This window comes from Podarcis liolepis, assembly GCF_965112155.1.
Source record: "Podarcis liolepis genome assembly, chromosome: 6".
Classification (NCBI taxonomy): Eukaryota; Metazoa; Chordata; class Lepidosauria; order Squamata; family Lacertidae; genus Podarcis; species Podarcis liolepis.
In genome coordinates, this window is record NC_139559.1 from 37607714 (window position 1) to 37630375 (window position 22662).

Consider the following 22662-nt stretch of genomic DNA (forward strand, 5'->3'; position numbering starts at 1 on the left):
AGAATACAAGTCGCTTGTTCCCCTATCTCATATGGATATTCCCTTAGCAGCAACTAATTTAGAACATTGCATGTCAGGAAAAGGCAGCCTCCAAATCAATAAAACAGGCAAACAATGCATGCAAGTATAAGGCACTGAGACTGTTTCATGTTACGTTTCCCCAACACTGCTGTACATTGGGGGGGGGGGGGCTATAATGTTTGGAAGACACTCGAGGGACTTGTGTGCATAATGGAGAGAGCTTTGCAGCTTCTAAACATAATGGTTCGGGTCTTGATATAAGTTAACTTAAGGAAGCTCATGGAAATAAAGTTTCCCATCCCCTCCTTCCCACCCACAACTCATCCCATACTGTTCAGAGGGCCCCAACAACCCTCCAGAGAGGATTTGGGTATGTGTGAGTGCATAGGACACCATGCGGAAGGACAGGATGGGAAAAGTTCCTTCTATTAACATATTTTAAGAAAACTTAGGCTTGGATCCAAGCTTATGGGTTCATGTGCAGAGAACAAGTGCCAGAGGCAGGGCAGTAATGCATGAAAAAGGCAACTGTAGCAGCATGACATGGCAAGCTAAAATCCCTTAAAATACAGGACTCAAAGGTACAGGAACCCTTTCCTGTGTGGTACTTGGCCACTGCATGTATGAAGCAGTCTTAGGGAACAGAGTAATACCAGCCACCTAAATAAATTGAAGTGACCAGAGGAGGAATGGCCACTGGGAGGAGCGCAGAGAGAAGAAATGCCGTGGTGCATCTGCAGCAGCACAACCGGATGTCTTCATCTGCCCCAGCTGCAACAAAACATGTCTCTCTTGCATTGGTTTCTACAGCCACAGCGGATGCTGTAACTCTCTAACAGTTTGTCTTCGTTCCCAAAGGAACACTCTTCTATTGTCTCCTGAGACAGACAGATGTCATCAACAACAACAAAATAAATGGACCAGAGCCGAGACTAAATGAGACAGGAAAGAGTGTTTGTTTTCAGGCCAAATCAGCAAGATTTATATGAGTGGTATCCAGCTAAGTCAGACTTTGAATAGAGCCACAGAATTCAATAGTCTTAAGTTAGCCATCCTGCACATTTTATTGTTTACAGTATTATCTACAAGTGTGAAAAGCTATTCAAGAGGAAGGGTGAGGTGTAACTTCAATAAATAATAATAATTGGGTATGTAATAGTTTTCTTGCAAAATCCACAGCATTTTTTTTGCGAGGTGGGGTGTTTTTGGTTTTTTGCAGTCTTGAAAGTCATTGCTGCTGCACGTGTCAACATGGGACTAATTTAGGAATAAGCTATCCAGGTTTATCACGTAATCACTGACAAAAGCATGACACTTGTCAGCCGTTAAACAGAGACCAGACCAACAAATTCAACACATAGAATGAACAGCTCTCATAAATGGGCAAATAAGCCAAGGTGGATTAATACAATCCCATACTTAGCTTTTTGGAAGTAAATCTCATTGACTCAATAAAACTTACTCAAAGGAACAGGCTGCAAGGCTCACATTTACAGAGCCGAACTTTAAACCTGCATTGCTTCTTTGATATACATCAATATATAACTTGGCTTTAATTTTTATAGGTGCCAGCACCTAAAGTTTTTAATGCCCCATAATGTTAAAACACACACACCTTAAAACCAAACTGTTTGGTGCCCACTTTGACATATTTTGTCACTTTGTATGTAAGATGTTCAGACTGCGAAGGAGATGGGTCCAATCTCCTTAAAAATTTCCAGGACAGCAGAAGAAAGATACAGCCTTTTATGCCTCCCATTTTGTTCTTCTGCCCATATCCTGTTGCTTGCTGTGATTAGGCACAGTAGGCAAGGCAAAGGTGAAAGGACCAATGGAGGCACAGGTCAGAGGTCACAGTTACTGTGTTCTTTTAAGGAGACAAACAGGATCTCCAGACTCCATCCTGGCAAATATGGCATTTCGACTCATTTTATCCTGGTGCAGTTTCTTAATTAAAACCTCTCCCCAAAATTCAATTAACAAGTTGCATTTTAAAGTGACAGTACTACACTTAATATTCTGTATGTGTATTGTAGGGGTATTAGTGAATGCTGTGAAGTCTCATTCTTTTCTCTAGAGGTGATTCATACAAAACGCTAAACTTCCTAGTCTAAAAATTGACCTGTAGAATTGTCTGAAGAAGGTGCGATTTCAACTATTTCCAATGGATTCAATAACACCTGGGTCTGACAATGCCTTCTAGGCTAGCAGATTTCTCTCAAGGTTCCTGTGTCTTTTGTACTTGCATGACAAATGGAAATCCAGTAAGTTTGGCTTTTTCTGACACGGAGATGCAGTGACGAAATTTTTTTCTTTCTTTCTGTGGAGTTATTAAAGCAGGGACCGAGAACTAATGGGCTTCCAGAGGTTGTTGACTTCCAACTCCCATCAACTTCAGCCACAATGGTAAGAGATGATGGAAACTGAAGTCCAACATGACCAGGAGGACCACAGGTTCTCCATTCCTGTGTTAAAGCCACAGCTACCAGAAAAAGTAAGCAACCTTAGTCCTTCTCATCTATTTGCTTTCTTCTGCTTTATCCCTCTAAACCCTTCTTCCCCTTCCCTACTACTATGCCATCTTCTTCCAACCACTAGGCTCTTCAAATTTCAATTCTTGGCCCCACATACCTATTGGGGCCACTGCCATTTAACCTTGGCTCCTGCTCTCCTTTTCTGCAGCTAGATTCCTCTTCTGTTCCTTGCCTCCCACTAGGATGAAGGCATCCATCCTTTCTTTGCTGCTTCGAAGTGTCAGATGCACATTCAAAAAGGAAGATGGTGCTGAAAATTTCTTCCATAAACTGCTAGTCTAGATATAATCTTCTACAGGCCAAGCTGGCACTAGTCACTAGGAAGTCTATGTAATTAATTACTTAAATGCTTTAAGCAAAGGTTGCTGAGTGACTATGTGGCATAACTTGCCCCCTTATCCATTTTGCACAGAAGCCCTTAGAACTCATTCTTACCTTGTCCCTAATAACTTACAAACAGTCTATTTACAAGCGGACACTTGGACTACTTTCAGTCTAGGACAGGCTCTTATGCCTCATATTACAGCTATCAAAGGAAGAGCCAGAACAAAGCAGAGAGGACGAGGCCTATAACTTGGCCAAAGCTGGTGCAAGGCGATACAGCTTCCTCGTACATGCCTTATCGAAGACCTCCTTGGTACGAATAAGAAATGGGTTGTCGTGCTCCAGGCCTGACGGTAAATGTATTTGCAGTTCCACTATATTGTTGATTTCCATGAGAGGATCTGAAGAGGGAAGGGAGAAAAACAAAAATGTCACCACATGAATGGAAATAATTAATCATACAATACAATACAAAGTCCTGAGAAGCAATATGGGGTGGGAAAGTAAGAAAATGATCTTTGCTCAGCCCCAGCTCAACGTATTTTGAATGTTTTCTATGCAGTCAATAACCTTGCCAAACAGACATGCTGATTTTAAGAGGAAAAGTGCTTCACGTGTGCAGTTTTCCTTGCTCTTTACCTAAATCTGGTATTGTGACTACATACCCTTCAAGAGTTCTGATTTTCCTGGGACATCCCAGAATTACTTTGATCCCAGAATGTCCTGCCCCCCCCCAAGTGCTGCCACCGCCAAGCTTGGAAAAGAAGTTGAGCTGGGGCTTGCAGTGGTACTGCACTTCTGTATAAGTCAGCTGGCGAAACAAGGCTAATATTCCAGAAGTCCTTGTCTTAGACTCTGTGAAAGGATTCTGTGGAACTGTAACAACCCTTCATGTGGATTATTGGACTCTAGGAACTGACAGGTAGAATAGACACTTATACATGTATGGACCTGATGCATGAACGGAATATAAAATGAACGGATCCACTGGGTCTTCTGCTTTTTTCATTGAACTTTATGAGACTTCTGTTGAAATCTACAATTTGAAACAATGGATAGTATACCTTATTTATTCAAAAGTACAGTCGGTTACGTCTTGTGTGGGGTACTGAGAAGAATGTGATAAAAAATGTCCCGTCAGGGATTTCCTACTCTTCTCTAGAGAGGGGGAAAGGACTGGATCTACTAGGTCAGGGGTGGAGAGCCTCGGGTCCAGAGAGCCATACATAAGCACTTCTAAGTTTTGCACGGCTGGAGTGGAGCCAACAGTACAAACATAGAAGTCATATCCCTTGCCCCCACCCACTACTGGCAGGTGGTCCCTGGAAGGTTGCCCACCACAAGCGAATGAAGCCCCTGGCTTGAAAAAGGTTTCCCCACTCCCACACTAGACAGTGCGTACTGGAGGATTTTATAGTTGTCGCCTGTATGCCTACACCTTGCCAGCAACACTTTCCTTGAAGCTCCCAGATCACATCACAATTCCTGCATTTATGGCAAGCAGAACATACCTGCCAGCGGCTGCTGTGTTGCTAGTGTATTCTCCGTTCTGGCCTTTATACGTGGCTTCACTGGCAGCATTACTGTAAGTCACCATCTTCCCAGGTAATTCCAGGGACACCCTTCGCCCTTGTGCGCTGTTTGGACCATTCCTGTGAGTGGAGTTGGCCCGGCGCATCCCTTCCGCAGCCTGAGAGTTGTATGACATTGTACTGTGGCCATAGGAGGAGGTGGGTGTGCTCATGCTGCGAGAAGACATGGTGGGCCGGCTATACGACCTATCTGTCTCTGTCACATAAAGGCGCTTCTTGATCAGAGGACGGCTGTTGTCATAGGAACTGAGGTAGCTAGAGGAGTAGCTCCCACCTGGGTAATGGTGACTGTATCCACTGGGCCTCATGCTGTTTTCCAGAATTGATTTGGATGTCAGGGAATAACTGTTACTGTAGTTATAGCTTGAAGGGTTGGAATTAATTTGCTTATTTGAGGCCTGGTTGCCACCTGGGATATTAAAGGCTTTGTGGTTCTCCTCCCCTTTTGAAGAATCGTCTGGGACCACTTGGGCATCGTTGCTGAACTCGGGTGGAGGGGGAATGATCTCATAATCAAAACCCTCTTCCACCTCGTCGTTGTCTTTGGCATGGTTTTGGGGTGCTGTGAGAGAGTGCAAGGGAGCTTCCTGCCTGCTGTGACTTAGGAGGCCTTGAACTAACATGGAAGTCCCATGCCTGTTTGATGAGGGAAGATTCTGGGAGACATTCATCTCCTTGACCTTTTGCGCATTCCCACATTGTTCTGAGGCACTGGAAAATGTCTGAGGCTTCTGATCCCTCTGCCCCTCTGACAAGCCCAAGGTGCTGCTGTCAGGTATACCTGCTCCATTACGCTGCTTGTTTTCGGAGGCTGCAAGTGATTCCTTTTGAGGAGACTTTGGTACAATCGTGACAGAGTTGGGCTTGGAGTCACTGTAGTAAATAGTGGGTGACCCAGTCTCTGACTGGCTGTTGCTGTGCAACTTCTCTGATAACTTGAACTGGGGCCTCTCTGACAAATAGCTGTTCTGTCGGGAGGCAGAGGCAGAAGATCTACCTCTTTGGGCCCTCTGTTGTGCAGCTAAGAGGAGAGCCATTGGGGATCCCCTCTCTACTTTTTCTCCTGTAACAGGGTGAACCAAAACTTCACTATTCATTTTCTCTGTCTTCCAAGAGGATGTGGATGTCTCTGAGGGCCTGCGCTCAGCTGAGTCTCTTTGGTTTTCATTATTATTTGTGCTGGTGGTTCCGTCTTCTGTCGTTTGGGAAGAACTCCCAGAAGCCAGGCTGTCAATGGAACCGAACCTCGTCCTATGCATCTTGTATTGGAAAAGAGAGAAATCCGTGTTAGGAGATGCAGTTAGTAGAGGTGAGGCCGTGCCAGAAGAGGCTGGTGAAGGCGCAGATGGAACCAAGAGTTCATTCTTTGGTTTCAGAGGAGAGGCTGGGGGTTTACAAGTGTTGTCAGGTGCCGAGTGGCCAGCAGAGGTGCTAGGAATCTTAGGCTCTTTCTCTGTCACTTCTGTCATTGGTGTATTCGGACTTGTTGTGGGTTTTGGAAGCCCGGGCTCGCCACTATTGGTCTGGCTGCCACCAAACTGAAGAGTAACTTGCTTCTTTGGTTCTGGAGTATGTCTTAGGTTTGCAAAAGCCAAAGGTGGCCCCCCGTCCTTGGTTGGTGACAACAAAGCTTCCAGTTCATCTTTGAATTTCAAAACACTGTTTGCTTGCACAGAGGTGGATTTGTTGTCTAGTGTTGAGGAAGCATCACTGGGGGATGATTTGCCCATGGAAGGTGTATTAGCAGGCCTGATTCCTTTCCTTTCACTTTCTGTAACCGCTGGTGATTTTGGGCTTGTCACGACAGACCTAGCTTGTTTTGGTTCATCTGGAACAACTTGGTTGCTGTTGGTAACGTTGACTTTAGTCTTGGGAGATACAGTTCTGTCTAGTGGCCTGTCTTCCTTTCTGCACGAAGAGGACAGCAGGGCAGACAATTCATGCTTTAGCTTGTCCAGGTTGCTGCGTTCCTTCCAGTCTTCATCATCAGAGGACGCCCAGTCCGAAGAATCTGTTTCTTTGCCTGGTGGTGCCTCATGCTTCAGCAGGGAGGCAGAGGAGCCATTAGACTCTGATGTCCGTTTTGAACTTCCAGCCTCTGTGGTTAACATGGAAGGCTTTTCCACGGTGGCTTTCCCTGCAACTTCTCCCTCTGGGTGAACCGTGGCTGCACTTCGTACAGTAAAGTTAGATGGCAGGGCAGGTCGGCCATGAGGAGTCAACTTGGGGAGCTGCTCATCTCTTGGACTGGATTCTTTTTCTGCCGAGGATATAGAGGACGTTCTCACGGGAGTCGGGGGTGGTACTTTTAATGACCTCGGAAAGGTAAGGTGAGGCTCTGGGCTGGATTGTGGCAATAGTGACGCCTTATGGGTGGGAGTGCTTGGAGAAGCAAGATTCGGATTGGGGGAAATGGTTTCGGGCTGCCTCAGGTTCAGAACAGTCTCAGATTTCCATTTGGACACACCATTGGAGAATGGTGGGGTGTGAAGTGCTGGTGAAATGGGAGGCATACGAGGGGCTTTGCCATCCCTAAAAGCCAGAGGCGGAGGAGTAGGAGGAATGAAGTCGGGTGGGGATGGAGTACTGGGGGAAGACAAATTGGAATATGAGAAGGAAGGTGGAGCCAGGGATGAAGGAGATGGCGCTGGCATTCCTGGAAGAGGTGGCGGGGGTGGAGGCACCATTGGTGGAGGTGGGGGTGGGGCTTCCACAGAAGGTGGAGGTGGAGCTTCCATGGGAGGTGGAGGTGGAACTTCCATGGGAGGTGGAGGTGGAACTTCCATGGGAGGTGGTGGTACATCAACCGTTGGTGCTGGTGGTGGAGGAGGGGGAACAGGTGGTGGTGGTGGAATGTATTCATCATCCAAGTAGTTCTCTTCAAATGCCTTGGGCCTCAGATCAAGAACCGAATTGTACTTTCTGTAATTGCCATTGATCTGAGAAGCTAGTCCTGGGGAGAAAACAACACATACAGTGGTGTTAAGGTGGCCTCTCATTTTAGTCAACATTAAGGCAGGCAGACATTTTCTGTTAGGCAATGCTAAGAAACTCTTTAATAAGATGGGTAGGCGGGGATAACAAACAAACAAACAAACAAACAAACCCCGCCCATCTGACTGGGTTTCCCCAGCCACTCTGGGCGTCTTCCAATAAAACACTAAAATACAATAACCTATTAAACATTAAAAGCTTCCCTAAAAATGGCCCCCTTTCACTGAAAAGTGAAGAAACAGACATAAAATCATACAAGTCCATTCATAATAGTTTCTACTTTTGGTTTCCTTCCATCCTTCCATTCTAAGTAAAACATTCTGTCCGCCCCCCCGTTTTATTCACCTTGAGTGGACCAGAGTGAAGCCTGCTCACTCGCAGTCCGCTCGGCTGGACCCACCTCTATCAAAGCCTCTGATTGGATTATTTGAACTGGGGTTTGGTGGGAACCCCCAACGACTGCGACATCAGGGAGGCGGGCCAGCACAACCAGGTGGCAAGTCTCACTTGGCTTGGGGGTGCTGCGCGTGGTCCTGCAAAGGGCACCCACAATCGGAGGAGTGAGCGTTCATTCTGTCAGCACAAGGACTGGCAATTGCGTACTGGATCTCCCTTCCCCCACCCCTCGGGGGGGAGGGCTTCCCCCCAACCCTTTGGAGCAAATTTGGGGAAGGTGCAGGGTATAGGAGCCAACTCCTAGGGGCCCTGGGGGCTTTGGCCTCCACAATAAGCACCCACAAAGTTGATGGGCATTCCCATTCAAATGGTGTGTGTACACTGTGCCATGTGATTGATTATGTGGGTTGGGGTTTACCTGGGTCCCCACAATATTTTATTCAAGTTGGCACCCCGGTGCAGTGTGTGGGCAGGGAGAGGAGAGGGGTCTGGGTTCTGTTACACAAGTGGAAATTTTTGTGCTGATGGAGGGCATTGGATAAGTTTTAGAATTCCATGAAAGTGAGAAGACTGCTTTGGTCCCTGACAGTTTTTTCTAACTAAATAGCTTTTATCAGTTTTCAGAAACTCTTTCAGATTCTAAAACTGATACAAGTTGGCGATGCAAAAGGAAAACTTTATCAGTAACATGGCAACCACAAAGCAGTTCTTGTCTCATTCCAGAGAACCATGTGTGCTCACATGTGGTTCATAATCTCCTGTGCATGCGAAGGAGGTCTATGCAGGTAATTGGAGGGAGATCAATCATCTGGATCAAAAAACCATAGAATCATAGAGTTGGAAGGGACGCTGAGGATCATCTAGTCCAACCCCTTGCAATGCAGAAATATGCAGCTGCCCCATATGAGGATTAAACCTGCAGCCATGGTGTTATCAGCGCCACACTGTAACCAACTGAGCTATGCAACCTCCCAGATGATTAGATAACTGCCTTGTTTCTTTTGCTGAGGCAGAGTAAGGGCCAAACAAAATGTAATTCATTAAATGGACATTTACATCTAATTGAGCAGGTTTTTACAAATGAAAACAAGATCAGCAGTAGGGGGTGGGAGCTGATTATTGGGACTGCAAAAGGTGACGAGAGGGAGTTGAAGTCTATCGTCCCCTGCTGCAGTTTTGGGGAAGATCCTTCCACGAAATATGCTGTTTGCTTTGGAGAACCCTTGCCCAGCTAGTGCTATCTGCAGTTTTAAAAACCTGTACAGTAAATGCAAATATGCACTGAGAAATTCACATCTAGTTTAGAGCTACAGAGCAAAACCACACATTATGGAAACACAGGAGTCATTTGAATGGGCAGTTTTCTCCTGAAACTGCTTCTTCCCAGCTCTTTTGCTGCCGGTGCTGGATTTGTACTGTTTTATTGCTGTTAGCCGCCCTGAGCCCGGCTTCGGCTGGGGAGGGCGGGATATAAATAAAAATTTATTATTATTTATTATTATCACCTTCTGATTAGAAACATCGCTGCTTCAATTTTAAAGTGACTGGCACAGGTGAGGGATTAGCTCCTTTTCTGGCACCTATCTGTCGATGCTCTGGTTTAAACAGCCCCCAACATACCATTCATGTAGGCTGGGTGGTGACCCAACAGAAAAATTCATCTACCACTGTAACAGCTACATTTGGATTTTCTAGAACAACCAGCAAAGCAATCTCGATAGGAATCTAATGGTTTTTTCTAATAGCTGCTCTGTGAAACTACATTCAGCACTCCACATTGCTGGTGTCCAGGAAATGTTCCTCCCAATGCAGGAACAGATACTGGAGCCTGCAAGACTGGCAGCTTTTTCCTGGGCTGATATCAAAACAAGCAGGACAAATACTTTCCTGTTTCCTAGTGAATATGCGGCTGTAGCAAACAAGACTGACTTATTAACAGGGAAGTAACTTTATATTTTTAAATATGTCTGATAATTGCCATGGCTGCCTGACTGCAGAAACTAGCTGAACGTGCTCTTGAAGAGGTTGATTCAGCATTATGATAGCTGCCCTTAACTCGGTGCCAAGCTGTCTTCCTGTTAGCAACACTAAATATTTTGGGTGATATCCAACCAAGTGATACTCCAGGTAGGCCTATGGAAACAAATGGGCGAAAGTTAGTCATCATGAGTAACTTAAGTCCATTGCTTTCAGTGAGTCTACTCTGAGTCGGACTTACCGTAGGTTCAGCATAGATTTCTAGAAGTTCTCAGACATGTTCTCAAGCTGGAACATGTTCTAACAGAAACTACTGAACTAATGGTGAATATTTTAAAATAAATGTAAAGTGCTTTCTGGTTTGTTTTTAATTGATCATTAAAAATGTCCTGCTATAAAAAATAACAGGATGCCACATTAAAATGCTCATTATTGCTTTGGTATCTCATTTGCTTTGCAGGTTCAATCCCCAGCATCTCCAGGTAGGAGAGAGAGAACCCTGCTTGAAATCCTGCAAAGTCACCGCAAGTCTTTGTTGACAATAACACTGAGGTTGTTTGTTGTTTAGTCGTTTAGTCGTGTCTGACTCTTCGTGACCCCATGGACCAGAGCACGCCAGGCACCCCTGTCTTCCACTGCCTCCTGCAGTTTGGTCAAACTCATGTTTGTAGCTTCGAGAACACTGTCCAACCATCTCGTCCTCTGTCGTCCCCTTCTCCTTGTGCCCTCAATCTTTCCCAACATCAGGGTCTTTTCCAGGGAGTCTTCTCTTCTCATGAGGTGGCCAAAGTACTGGAGCCTCAGCTTCAGGATCTGTCCTTCCAGTGAGCACTCAGGGCTGATTTCCTTCAGAATGGATAGGTTTGTTCTTCTTGCAGTCCATGGGACTCTCAAGAGCCTCCTCCAGCACCATAATTCAAAAGCATCAGTTCTTCGGCGATCAGCCTTCTTGATGGTCCAGCTCTCACTTCCATACATCACTACTGGGAAAACTGAGGTAGGTGGACCAATCACCTGACTCCAGCTTCTGTGTCCCTATGACTGTGCGGTACCACAGTGTGTGTCATTGTGCTGCCGTTGCAAGGAAGTCAATAGTGATGTCAAAAGATCATCAGTATAAAGGTCTGGGACAAGCTGAATTGAATGGTGTACATGTGCAAAGCAGGAGTTGTTGATTTAACAACTGTCATCTTAACAACTGTCATCTTACCTAGAGCTGGTTTTTCCTCAAAGCCTTCTGGTACTGATGGCGTTGGCACAGCCACTCCATGAGGCTCTTGAGCATTCTGAAAAACGTTGGGAAAACAGACTTCAAAGACCATAAACAACAAGTGGTGGAAAGCAGAAACATTCAGAGATTTAAGCACATGGCAAACAACAGGCTTCAGTTTCAAAGCAAACCAGAATCTATTTATCTATATCTATCATCTCCTGGCATTACAAGAGTCAATTCCATTGATGTATAGTTCTCTGGCTTTTGGCAATTCATTATTTATTTGGCATTTGTTATTTATTGATTTTGCACTGCAACTATTTGTAAATTGCTTATTGATTTATTGCTAAGCATTAAGCAAAATGGCAAAATTCTGAAGAAAAGGACCTGAAGGAGGGGTGGCTAAACTTTCTCAGCTGAAGGACCACATTGCAGGATAGACATCCCTCAGAGGGCTGAATCCCACTCATGGCACACAGTACATATATGCTCATGCAGACATACATATAGCTCACATGCTCAGCCCAGCTACATACATACAGCACATGGGTACAGGAAGCAATCTGTCTCCCAGTTTCCCAGCTGGGAGCAAACCCTTTTGAATTCCCCTGCTCTAATCTCAGAAAGTCTTTTCAAGTTTCCCATCAGAGAAAAAGAAATTCAGGTCTGAGACTGGTGTGCTATAAGGCATGGCTAGGCAAACTAAGGCCTGGGGGCCGGATCTTGCCCAATTGCCTTCTAAATCTGGCTCGCGGGTGGTCCGGGAATCAGCATGTTTTTAAATGAGTAGAATGTGTGCTTTTATTTAAAATGCATCTCTGGGTTATTTGTGGGGCATAGGAATTTGTTCATCCCCCCCAAAAAATATATATAGTTCGGCCCCTCACAAGGTCTGAGGGACAGTGGACCACCTGCCTGCTGAAAAAGTTTGCTGACCCCTGGTTGGCAGCCTGATCTGGCCCACAGGTTCTCCAACACTAGTCCAAAATGAACAGATTCATGTATTGATCTGAAATATGCTAAGTTGGTTCCCAGATGTGCTCTGTTCACAAGTCAAAAGGGGGACCTTTTACAAAATGGTTTTCATGATAGTGCAAACACCACTGGCCATGTTCCCTCTTTGTAGGCCGCTCCCTTGCAAAGCTCAAAGCAGAGTTCGCAGTTGGCCTGGGCTTTCCCCTCTGCTCTTTATGACTATGATTAATAATAATAATAAATTTACTGCCCTATACCTGCAGGTCTCAGGGCAGTTCACAGGATAGAAACACAAAATATATAATTAAAATAAAAACAAAAACAACCCAATAACCCCTGTCCCAACACATTTTAAAAGGGCATTGAATGTCAACCAACCAAAGTGGAACATTATTGCCTGGTGCCTAAAGGCATATAATGAAGGTGTCAGGCGAACGTTCCTGCACAGCAGATGTGGCTTGGCTCGGGATGCTAAGTCTGATCACCTAGATTGTCTACAATGCTTGTGAAAATGTCAAGATAATATTGGGCTATACTGGACGCCCACCTTCCTCTGCTCTTTCCCTGAAAGCCGTCTTAGCAGCCCAGAACGCTGAACAAGGGATTCTGCTGGAATCCAGCCCCATGGAATTGGACTCAACTCGCCTCTCCACTGGTGATTCACTATTGCCATCATTCCACAAAAAAAGGCATTTATTGCTTCTGCTACTCTCTGAGCCTACACTAATGCATCTAAATTACAAGGAGGTCAGTGTCGGGAGTTGAAGTCATGCTTCCTTCTTTTGGGGACAGTGACTTATTTAGTAGCACTGAGTTTCTGCCCCACCCAAGTGCAATGAACCTGCATCAACACCATTCCTTCAGCAGTTTAATTCATATCTGGAATTGGGACCCTGAAGATGTTGGATTCCCACTCCCATCACCCACAGCCAGAATGGCCAACAATCACTGATGATGGGGGCTGCAGTATGACAACATCTAGAGGACCATGGGTTCCCTAAAAGGTAAAGGTAAAGGTACCCCTGCCCGTACGGGCCAGTCGTGTCCGACTCTAGGGTTGTGCGCCCATCTCACTTAAGAGGCCGGGAGCCAGCGCTGTCCGGAGACACTTCCTGGTCACGTGGCCAGCATGAGAAGCTGCATCTGGTGAGCCAGCGTAGCACACAGAACGCCGTTTACCTTCCCACTAGTAAGCGGTCCCTATTTATCTACTTGCACCTGGGGGTGCTTTCGAACTGCTAGGTTGGCAGGCGCTGGGACCGAACGACGGGAGCGCACCCCGCCACGGGGATTCAAACCGCCGACCATGCAATCGGCAAGTCCTAGGCACTGAAGCGCCACCTGCGTCCCATGGGTCCCATGGGTTCCCTACCCCTGTATTATAGTTGCCCCACTACTAGTCATGGGGCAACACACTCCACAGTGTCTGCAAACATGAGTTGATCAAGGCAAGAGTTGTTATTTTACTACATAGGCACAGCTCAGATCATCATATCAGAAATGAAGCAGTCCCAGGTGCAAACATAATTTGGAAAATCTTTAAGCACAATCTTTTAAGACTTTTAAGACGTAATGTAGCTTCCAGTGCAGCAAGTTCAGCACAGTTACACAGCTGAAAATGCCGGAAGTGTGCCTGGAGAATGCAGGCGCCTTTCCCTCTTGGAGACACTTGTGCCCATCATAGAAAGTCCACCTTTGCATGTCGCACAAGATGCCGCTTCATCCTAACATGTTTCCTGGTCATTTGTGTGAACCAGAGAGGGACCACTAGATAGAAGCATTATATGGGGTGGCCACATGTCCTTCTAGAAAACGAGGTCCGGAATGCACCACGAACTCCTCCCTTGTTCTCTTATAATGGCAATGGCGCTCACCTAAGAGGTACTGGAATTGAGTCCTGGTAAGTTCCAGCTGAAAAAAGCCCTGTGTCCTTCTTTACAGAAGATCAATCTCTATGTGAAAGGCTGGCAGAAGGCCTCTATTTGAGGATGTTCTCTATTTGAGGGACTGTCTGCTCAAAGTCCTGTTGAAAGACCGAGAACTCTAAGAAGAGAGAGCAGCAGAGGTCTTGATGATGCCCATCAACATTTAGCACCCAGACAGAAGCCCCAGCAAGAACATGGGTCACCATGTCTCTATGATGAGGTGTATTTTATTTGAATTTAAATTATAGTAATTATTTCTAAATGTGCACCTATGAATTAACATGTAAACACTATGCAAATCTTTGTATTGTTCTGTCCTCTTTTTTGGACATCTTTGCAATGCACCTGTTTCAAGGAAAACAAGAAGTGCTCTTATGATGCTTTTCACTAAAATGATTTTACTCTACATCATCTCATGCATTCTTTTAACACTGGGTGTTCTTACAAATAATGAAGAAATGGGAATTCTTACTGGTGGCATTAAAATGCTCTGCTTCGTTTCAAGGGCTTTTAACTGCTCTGCTATGCATACACCCTCTGATAATTATTAAGCCAAAAATCTGTGCTTTTCACTGAGCAGTTTTCATCATTCAAGGAGACTGCAACCAAAGACACACACCACCCTATACAACTCAAACCAGAACGTCAAAGAGCAGATAAATTGTGACAACCTCCCTCCCTCTCTTTCTTTTTTGGTAAAGCAATGAGCTATACCAGTTGATGAAGACCAGAACAAACGTCATGGTATCCTGCCTTGCAGCGGCCACAACCTAATAACCAATGAAATAGCTGTGTGGCCAAAGACCTTGAACTGAGGAAAGCTTTCCTTCTAACCTATGCAGGCCTGCAAATAATGTGGAAGCAGAATGAAAACATTTGCCAGTAATAAATTGTGGCAAGTTTTGTTTTTAAATCTAATCTGGTAGTCTCAATTTCACAGTGTTAATTGCATGCTATGAAAATGTGCATATTTTTAAATTTTACTGGTTTTGTAAATTAAACTCGAAAATGTTTGTTTGTTTGTTTTATCATTTTAAAAAGTTAGTAATTTCAATGTCTTAGGTGTTACGAAAATGTGCACATGATTCCTCATTCCCATTGCCCTGCTCTCTGCTTACAAATCTTTCAAACCAATTTCAGCTTTTGCCCTCATTCCCCATTTGCCTGTCACAGACCAAAGCCAACCCTCTGTCTTTCATTATATTTTAAGGCTACCTACCATTTCTGTATTCATGTACCTGAAACTATTATTAAGCCTAAAGTTGATTCACTTGGCACACACCTCCGAACCTGTCTGACCCGCATGTCTAACCTGCTTAGGCCCATGCTATACATTTTTTAGGGACAGAGGAACACGAATAGCAGGATTGGGTTCAGCTTGCAGTGACTAGCGGGCTTGAGAAGCATTACTTCCCTACTTTAAGGAAATCCTGCAGCTCTGAAATGCCTCTGGCTTCAAAGTTGGGAAGAGTCTGGAGCTGTTAGCAGAGTCAATTGTATAAGGTGTGCCTCTCAACCAAGTGCCCAATGATGCTTTGATCCTCTTCCATTCTCGCCCCAAAACCAACACTACACTTCCTGCTTCAGTCAGTTAATTCTCATGTAAAGTTGTTTGCAAGTGTCAGACACACCAAATCGGTACATCTTACACCAACATGGGGGTGCTAGTTACAGGTAGGTAGCCGTGTCTGTCTGCCGTAGTTGAAACAAAATAAAAAAATTCCTTCCAGTAGCACTTTAGAAGCAAACTACCGTATTTTTCGTCCCATAGGACGCTCCATCCCATAGGACGCACCTAGTTTTTGGGGGGGAAATAAAGGGGGGGAAATTCCCTTTATTTCCCCCCCCCAAAGCAGGTCGGGGAAACAGAACCAGGTCGAGGAACAGCGGGATGGCGGCGCTGCGCCTCCCTGCTGTCCCCGAGCTTGTGGGGCTGGCCGATGTCTGCCCCGCGCGAGGGGCGCTCTGTATCAGGGCGCCCCCCCGCGGGGCGGCAGGCTGCTATCCGCAGCGTGGGGAGCCCTGCAGGGAACTCTTGCAAGGCTCCCCACGCTGCGGATGTCTGCCTAGCGCGGGGGGCGCTCTGCTTTAGGGCGCCCCTCGCGCTGGGCAGCAGGCTGCTATCCGCAGTGTGGGGAGCTTTGCGGGGTACTCCTGCAAGGCTCCCCACGCTGCGGATGTCTGCCTGAAGCCTGGAGAGCGAGAGGGGTTGGTGCGCACCGACCCCTCTTGCTCTCCAAGCTTCAGCAAAAGCCTGCATTCACCCCATAGGACGCACCCAGATTTCCCCTTCATTTTTGGAGGGGAAAAACTGCGTCCTATAGGGCGAAAAATACGGTAAGTTTGTTATTGGTATGAGCTTTCGTGTGCATGCATACTTCTTCAGATATGGGGATGCTGATGATCTCTATTATGCTAGCTGCTGCAGTGCTAATACACACACACACACACACACGTGTTCAGTGTGGTGAGTGTGGCACCACTGAAATTAAGAAGTAAAGCATCAGCCAGCCCTTTGCTCTAGTTCGCACCTTATGGGTTGAAGTGCTTCCTCATTGAAGACAATCAATGTGGTGTAGTGGTTAGCATAAGCCACTAGGGCCTGGGTGACCAGGATTCAAGTCCTACCTTACAGGGCTGTTGTGAGGATAAAATGGGGAGAAGGAGAACCATGTTGCCACCTTCAGCTCCTTAGAGGGAAAGGGTGAGGTATAGATTTTAATAATAATAATGCACTGAAAATGATAAAAGAAGCTGTGACTGGAAGGTTGTGGTTCCTTCCCAAAGCAGAAGGTAGCAGGAAAGGAACCATATTTCTAATCTGAGTCTTATTTCATGCCAAATGAAATGTAAAAAAGAGAGAAAGGTTTCCCATCACTGAGTTTGTAAACATTTTTTTAAAAAAACGATTTTACCAATACAGATACATACAATGCTTAGCCAAACCATGACCAAGCACAAACACACGGATCTGTCTTATGGTTGCAGGTTGTTGTTGTTAAAGAAGAGAGACCTTGATGATGATCCTGGGTTCAGATGGACCACTAAGCCAGTTCTTGACATAGTTGCTGCTATCGTGTGCTTTTTAGCCTGGTGAGGAGCTAGGTGAGTGTGAGCTCCTTTGCAGGAGCCAGCATAACATGCCAGCATAACTCTGGCTTACAACGATGGGCAAACCACTTCAAAATCCATGATTATTTTACCCATATTACAGAAAGTGGAGCTGTGTCAGAGAGAATGTGGATTATTGTCAATCAATCAGAACTTTATTAGCAAAGCCAACAGGCCACAGCTATACAAGAATTAAAAATAGAATAAAATAAACATAAAGAGGGGATAAAAACAAACAAAAGGAGGTCCGTCAGATGAACACGTCTGTCACTCAGATGGTGGCCCTCAATTTCACAGCTCTCTCGATGTACCTTGCGACCTTCTCTGTTGTCTGACTGTCCGTATCAGATAAGAGAAAGAACAGTATAATGTCTTGTGGACGGCCGGGGTTGGAGAGAATGAGTGGAGTAATAATCTCATTCCTTAGGTCTTTATAAAGGGGGCAGGATAGGAGGACGTGGGACACTGTTTCCGTGTTGCCATCTCTGCATGGGCAGAGTCGTTTTTCAAATGGAGTCTTTTGGTAACGACCTTCGAGTACGGCAGAGGGAAGAACATCCCATCTAGCCAATGTAAAGGCGCGTCTGTATTTTGGGATGGTTAATTTAGACAAATATGAAGCTGGGAAGTCAAAGTGGGCAGGGGGAAAGTAAGTATACCATGGACACATTTTCTTTAGAATAGTCAGGTTGTTTTGCCGTTCAATGTCTTTCAGGCGCTGGCCTATTAGGCTCTTTGCTTTACTAAGGCCCATTGATAGTAGGGATTGCGAATGCAGACCGCATGTAAGGAGTTTTTGATGCACAGTTTTGAACCACATGCTTTTATGGGGGTCTTGCATTACTAGAGGCAGTAGACCGGGTGGATTTAGATTAAGGCGAAGCCAATAGTTGAGTGTTCTTTGCCAGGTCTGAGTTTCTACAGATGGAAGGCAGGCCTCGAGTCGTAAAGCTGCGTTTGGGACACAGGAGGGGACACCGAATATTTGCCTTAGGAATTTAGACTGAACAGTTTCAAGACTTGAGCAGTGGTTCCCCGTCCATATTTGTGCCCCATACAGTAACTGCGCCAGAGGTTTTGCCTGAAAGACTTCAAAGGCTGCTGGGATATATCTGCCCCCCTTCGTGTAAAAGATTATTGTGCCAGCCTTTCAAAGTAACCCAGTGTTATTATACTAATTCTGCTTGAAGGAGAAGAGAGAGAAGTGCAGTGTGTAAAAGCCCTGAAATGTAATCCAGTATTATTATAATTTTAAATTCTGGTGTGGTTTTTTTAAAAAAGGGAAATGTAGTGCAGTTGATTGTATTAACTGGACAATTAATTAAGGGCTGGAAGGGCTGAAGTGAAGGAGGAAAAGAACTGAGTTTCAGCTGTGAATGGAAAGGCATCATCCGGATGTCAGGTAGACTCATGGATGGATAGCATGTCTAATGTTGAGAAACAAGAAAGATGATAGACCTGAAATACATGTTTCTCAGAGGCCAGGTCTACCCAGGTCTCAACGCTGTTCAGTCACCAGATCTAACAGAAATAGTAGACATGCAGTGGTGCTAGTTATGACTGATTGTTTATAGCGTTGAACTGAAAAAAATTCCGCTGGCATCCATGCTTTAGTCTCTTTCTCTTCTCCTTTGTTATCTATTATTACACTAGGACCTTCTATCTGGATTCCTTTTTATGCTGTAAAATTATGCCTGTATTTGGGAATTGTTGCTTTGCACGTGTATAATTCTACCACATTTCTAATTTCAGCAACCATGGGGACTAGAAACATGACAAAGCTGTTTGGATTAAGCACAGATGTCACATGTGCATTATTTCAAAGGGTTAACCTTTATTCTAGAACATCACATTGTCTCTATCCAACATTATAGAGACCAACATGCACCTGACGAAGTGGCCTCTGGCCCATGAATGTTTATACTTCAAAATATTTGTTAGCCTTTAAGATGCTGCAAGAACTAATACTGTTATTGTAAACCATGGATGTCACTTTAATCCAAACCACCATAGCTCTGAAAAATTCCTTGGATTTCTCTTTGAAAAGAAAGAAACTCTGGCTACTCAGGAATTAAGCTTCTTTTCACTCCAAAGTACAGGAAAGTTATGATACAAACCACAAGTCTGCAATAGTACAATAAATAAAAGTTTGCTGAAAAATAACCTGCAGTCCCATACAAAAGGATATTGATTGTACAGTGAAATATGACCCTTGATTTCACAATTCCAAGTGTTGCACACTTGAACACACAAATACTTCGAATTCTCAAGCTAACCTTAAGAGATTCTGCTAATATTTAACAAGCATTATTCCAGGCCAAGGTTGAGGTTTGTTTGATGGGTCCCCCCCCCCCCCCCGCAATGGGAACAGTTAAACTTGGCTGTGCCAAGGAAGGCTGTTCACCGCATATTGAGTGCTTTTATTTGTTTTATTAATTTAGTCCACCTTTCTTCCATGATGAAACTCAATCCCAACAGTCTGGAAGTGCCATAGAAAGAAAGAAAGAAAGAAAGAAAGAAAGAAAGAAAGAAAGAAAGAAAGAAAGAGCAAGTGATCACCATGAAAAGCTTAAAAAATAATAATTGGGTTTTAGGTAATTCAACTGAGCTGCTCTCTAGGGACCACTGAGAAATACACCTCCTTCATCATTTGGTCATTTCGTCATGGATATGTCTTGTAAGCCCTTTGTCACCTTCATATTTTAGAGAGTGCTGTGGAATAAAGAGTCAGCAGTAGTAGCAGGAGCAGCCTTACCCTTACATTTATCTGAGTCATCAAGGGTCACTTTCACAACACAGGGCGACTTAAAACCAGCTTTTCAAGCTTGGAGAATGTAAATCATGAGCAATTCAATGCATCAACCATCCGCTGTGGGACAAGTCTAATAGCAATACTGAAAAGCTACGTGATGGATGTTCGGGAGTAGAATACACCTTGGACCGGGATAAGACAAGACCCTCATTGTCACATATGTACCATCGGAGGCATTCTCTGCATCCCCTCTTTCTGTGGAAGTATGGTGGCTGTGTAAAAGAGGCAGGGCCCATTCTGTCATGGACCAAGACAGCTGAATCTTCCTCTTGTCCAAATGTTGCCTGCCTGGCTCCATCTCCATCTGCCATTTTGGTGGGCAGTGATACATATTTATTCCACTGTGTCTTTGGGATGTCTTTTGAACTGGATGTCTTGTTTTACTATTATTGAGAGAGTGTAACGTTCACTGCTGAATGAAGTTTCACAGGCAATATTCACAGCTGCTTTGGGCCATTTTGTAAAGGAAAATGAGACAGAAATCAACAAAACAAACACGTGGCCTGCAAATGTGTCAAGACAGGCCTAAAGACACCTTGTTGTTCCATGTGACTGTGGCATACAACCCAAGGCATGCACTCAAGGATGCTAGGCCACAATTCTTGGATCACACATAGTTTCACTGGTGCCATTGAAACCCATCTTTTTGGTTGCTTCTAATGTTTGGCCATCACTACGCTAAAGGGGAAGAGCCAAAGTATAAGGGGTGGTAAAACACATGCCCTGCGTGCAGAAAACCTCACTCAGCTAGAGCTGGGAATGTCCCCTCCCTGAAACACAGAAGAACTGCTAGTCATGGAAGGCAATACTGAACTAGGCAGACCCATGAGGCCCCCTGCTTCCAGATTCTTAATGCAAGTAACTGGGAGGAGAAACAAGATGGCAGCATTAATCAAACCCTCCAGCTTTTAGTTAAGTTTTTATGGTTTTAGCTCCATTGTTTTTAATGTTTCTAAACGCTTTATGGCTTAGGCTTATTGCTGCATCATTCTTCCCATCTTATTTTACTTAATTGTAATGCAAGTAACTACCTTCTCTTATTTCTTTTTGGAAAAAGAATCTGGCAAGTTCCAATCTAGTTTTTATATCATTGCTTCCTCTTACATATACTCTTCCTCCTTCAATTGGAGCAAAGTGGTAGAAGGAGAAACTCTGGATATGCAGAAAGTGGGACAAGGGGTTGTTCTTAATTTTGTTACTTATTTATACCTAGGGTATTCTTCAACAGAAAGGCTCAAAGGCAAAAAAGTTTAAAATGAAATTATAAAAACAGTCCCATTTTCAAGCTTTATTTAAAAAAATATTAAAAGGGCACAAAAGTGACAGTGAAAAGCCACAAGTAAATTTTCAAACGACTAGCAGGATGTTGCTGTTGCTTCTAAAAAAAAAAAAAAAAGAGCAGATTTAAATAATAATCAATGTGTCAGCAGGTTTCAACTAACCTGATTTACAGAGCAGAGGTTGGCACTGTGGGTGATGGGACAGGCATAGGAGATGGCAGAGCACAGATGAGTCAAACTGATATGCACAAGGGGACCCAAGAGAAGCAGACTGGCCCTGTGCAAATCTGCAGCTACGGATGCTGGCCAAGACATGCTCCGGCAAACATTGCTTAGAACACAATTCATTTCTCACAAAAATATGGAAAAAAAAGCTTCCTGGATGCTTCACTCTGCATGTGTGAGACAGGTGAGAGACTTGGCAGACGCGAGACACATGCCAAGTTCAATACAGGGCGTGGCAAGGAAGTTTTAGTTTTACAGGGGGTTATTTTCAAAGCAAAGGAATATGGATGGGCTTCCATCCAATGCTGGGTGTACACAGTTCTTAAGCCAGTTCAAATATTGACTCATACCTACATCCATGGCAGCTGGACAAACCCTCATTCCTTTCTGAGACAGAATTGCACAGCTCTCAATGTCTGTCTAAAGGAAGGGCTTGGAGCTTTGAAAGCTTCAGATTTATACATGGCTGAAGACATGGGCTTGGGCTCACGTACTTCATTTTTAAGGCTCATTTATCCCTTTAACCCAATGCTGAAGAGCCTAACTGCACATTACATAAAAATGCATGAAATGAAGCTACGTGGCTATTCTTTGTAAAGAAAAGCATCTTCTGGAAGGGTGAGTCTGAGGACAGATGCATCAAATAGGTCTCCGTGGGATTTTCCCTTCCTTTCGCCACTATTTTAATCTTTGTGGTGTTCGAGATACATGCTCACAAGAATAGCATCTGCCTGAAACCAATGCGAACTGGTCCATTAGAGTGAATGGGGCACTGCTCCACCAACCTCAGTTTGCTCTCAGCCAGTGCTCACTTGCAGGCCTTCTTACTTACAGCCAACCTAGGCAGTGGCACTGCCTGACAGCACCATCTGCTTACAGCTTATCCATACTTCCACCGTCACTTTTCCTCACGGAAACCCACTCTTTACCACAAAATTGGAACAAATCAGGTTTTCTGTGGATTGCCATTTGGTCCGATTTATTGCTAAAGAGCGAGTTTTCCAAGGGTAAGCAGTGGGACACAGGGCTTATTATTTATTTGTGTAGCTTATTTACTACAGCTGCAATCCTAAACACACTTACCAGTGACTGAACACAGTGACTTTTGAGTAAACATGCATAGAATTACACTACAGTTCCCCTGGGACAGTCACCCTCTTTCACCCTAACCTATCCCACAAGATAAAAATGCAGGGTTTGGCATATGGAGAAAGGGAGGCATTGTCATTCCTCCTGAGCAAAGCCGGTCTTAGTCTTTTCTGCTGCCCAGGATGAATAGTCTC

General features: G+C 44.7%; 1 protein-coding gene across 3 annotated transcripts in view; it reads right to left on the reverse strand.

Annotated features, from left to right (window-relative positions):
• Nucleotides 1-975: 975 nt before the first annotated feature.
• LOC310709347 (uncharacterized protein C6orf132) overlaps nucleotides 976-22662 on the reverse strand; it is a 45216-nt gene continuing 23529 nt past the window's right edge. For all 3 annotated transcript variants that reach the window (XM_083508818.1, XM_083508819.1, XM_083508817.1), the window contains exons 3-5: nucleotides 11049-11124; nucleotides 4391-7424; nucleotides 976-3280 (exon numbers count right to left, since the gene is read on the reverse strand). In XM_083508818.1, the coding sequence (XP_083364944.1) occupies nucleotides 3175-3280; nucleotides 4391-7257 (2973 nt within the window). In that variant the 5' untranslated portion in view covers nucleotides 7258-7424; nucleotides 11049-11124 and the 3' untranslated portion in view covers nucleotides 976-3174. The remainder of the gene's footprint in view (nucleotides 3281-4390; nucleotides 7425-11048; nucleotides 11125-22662) is intronic.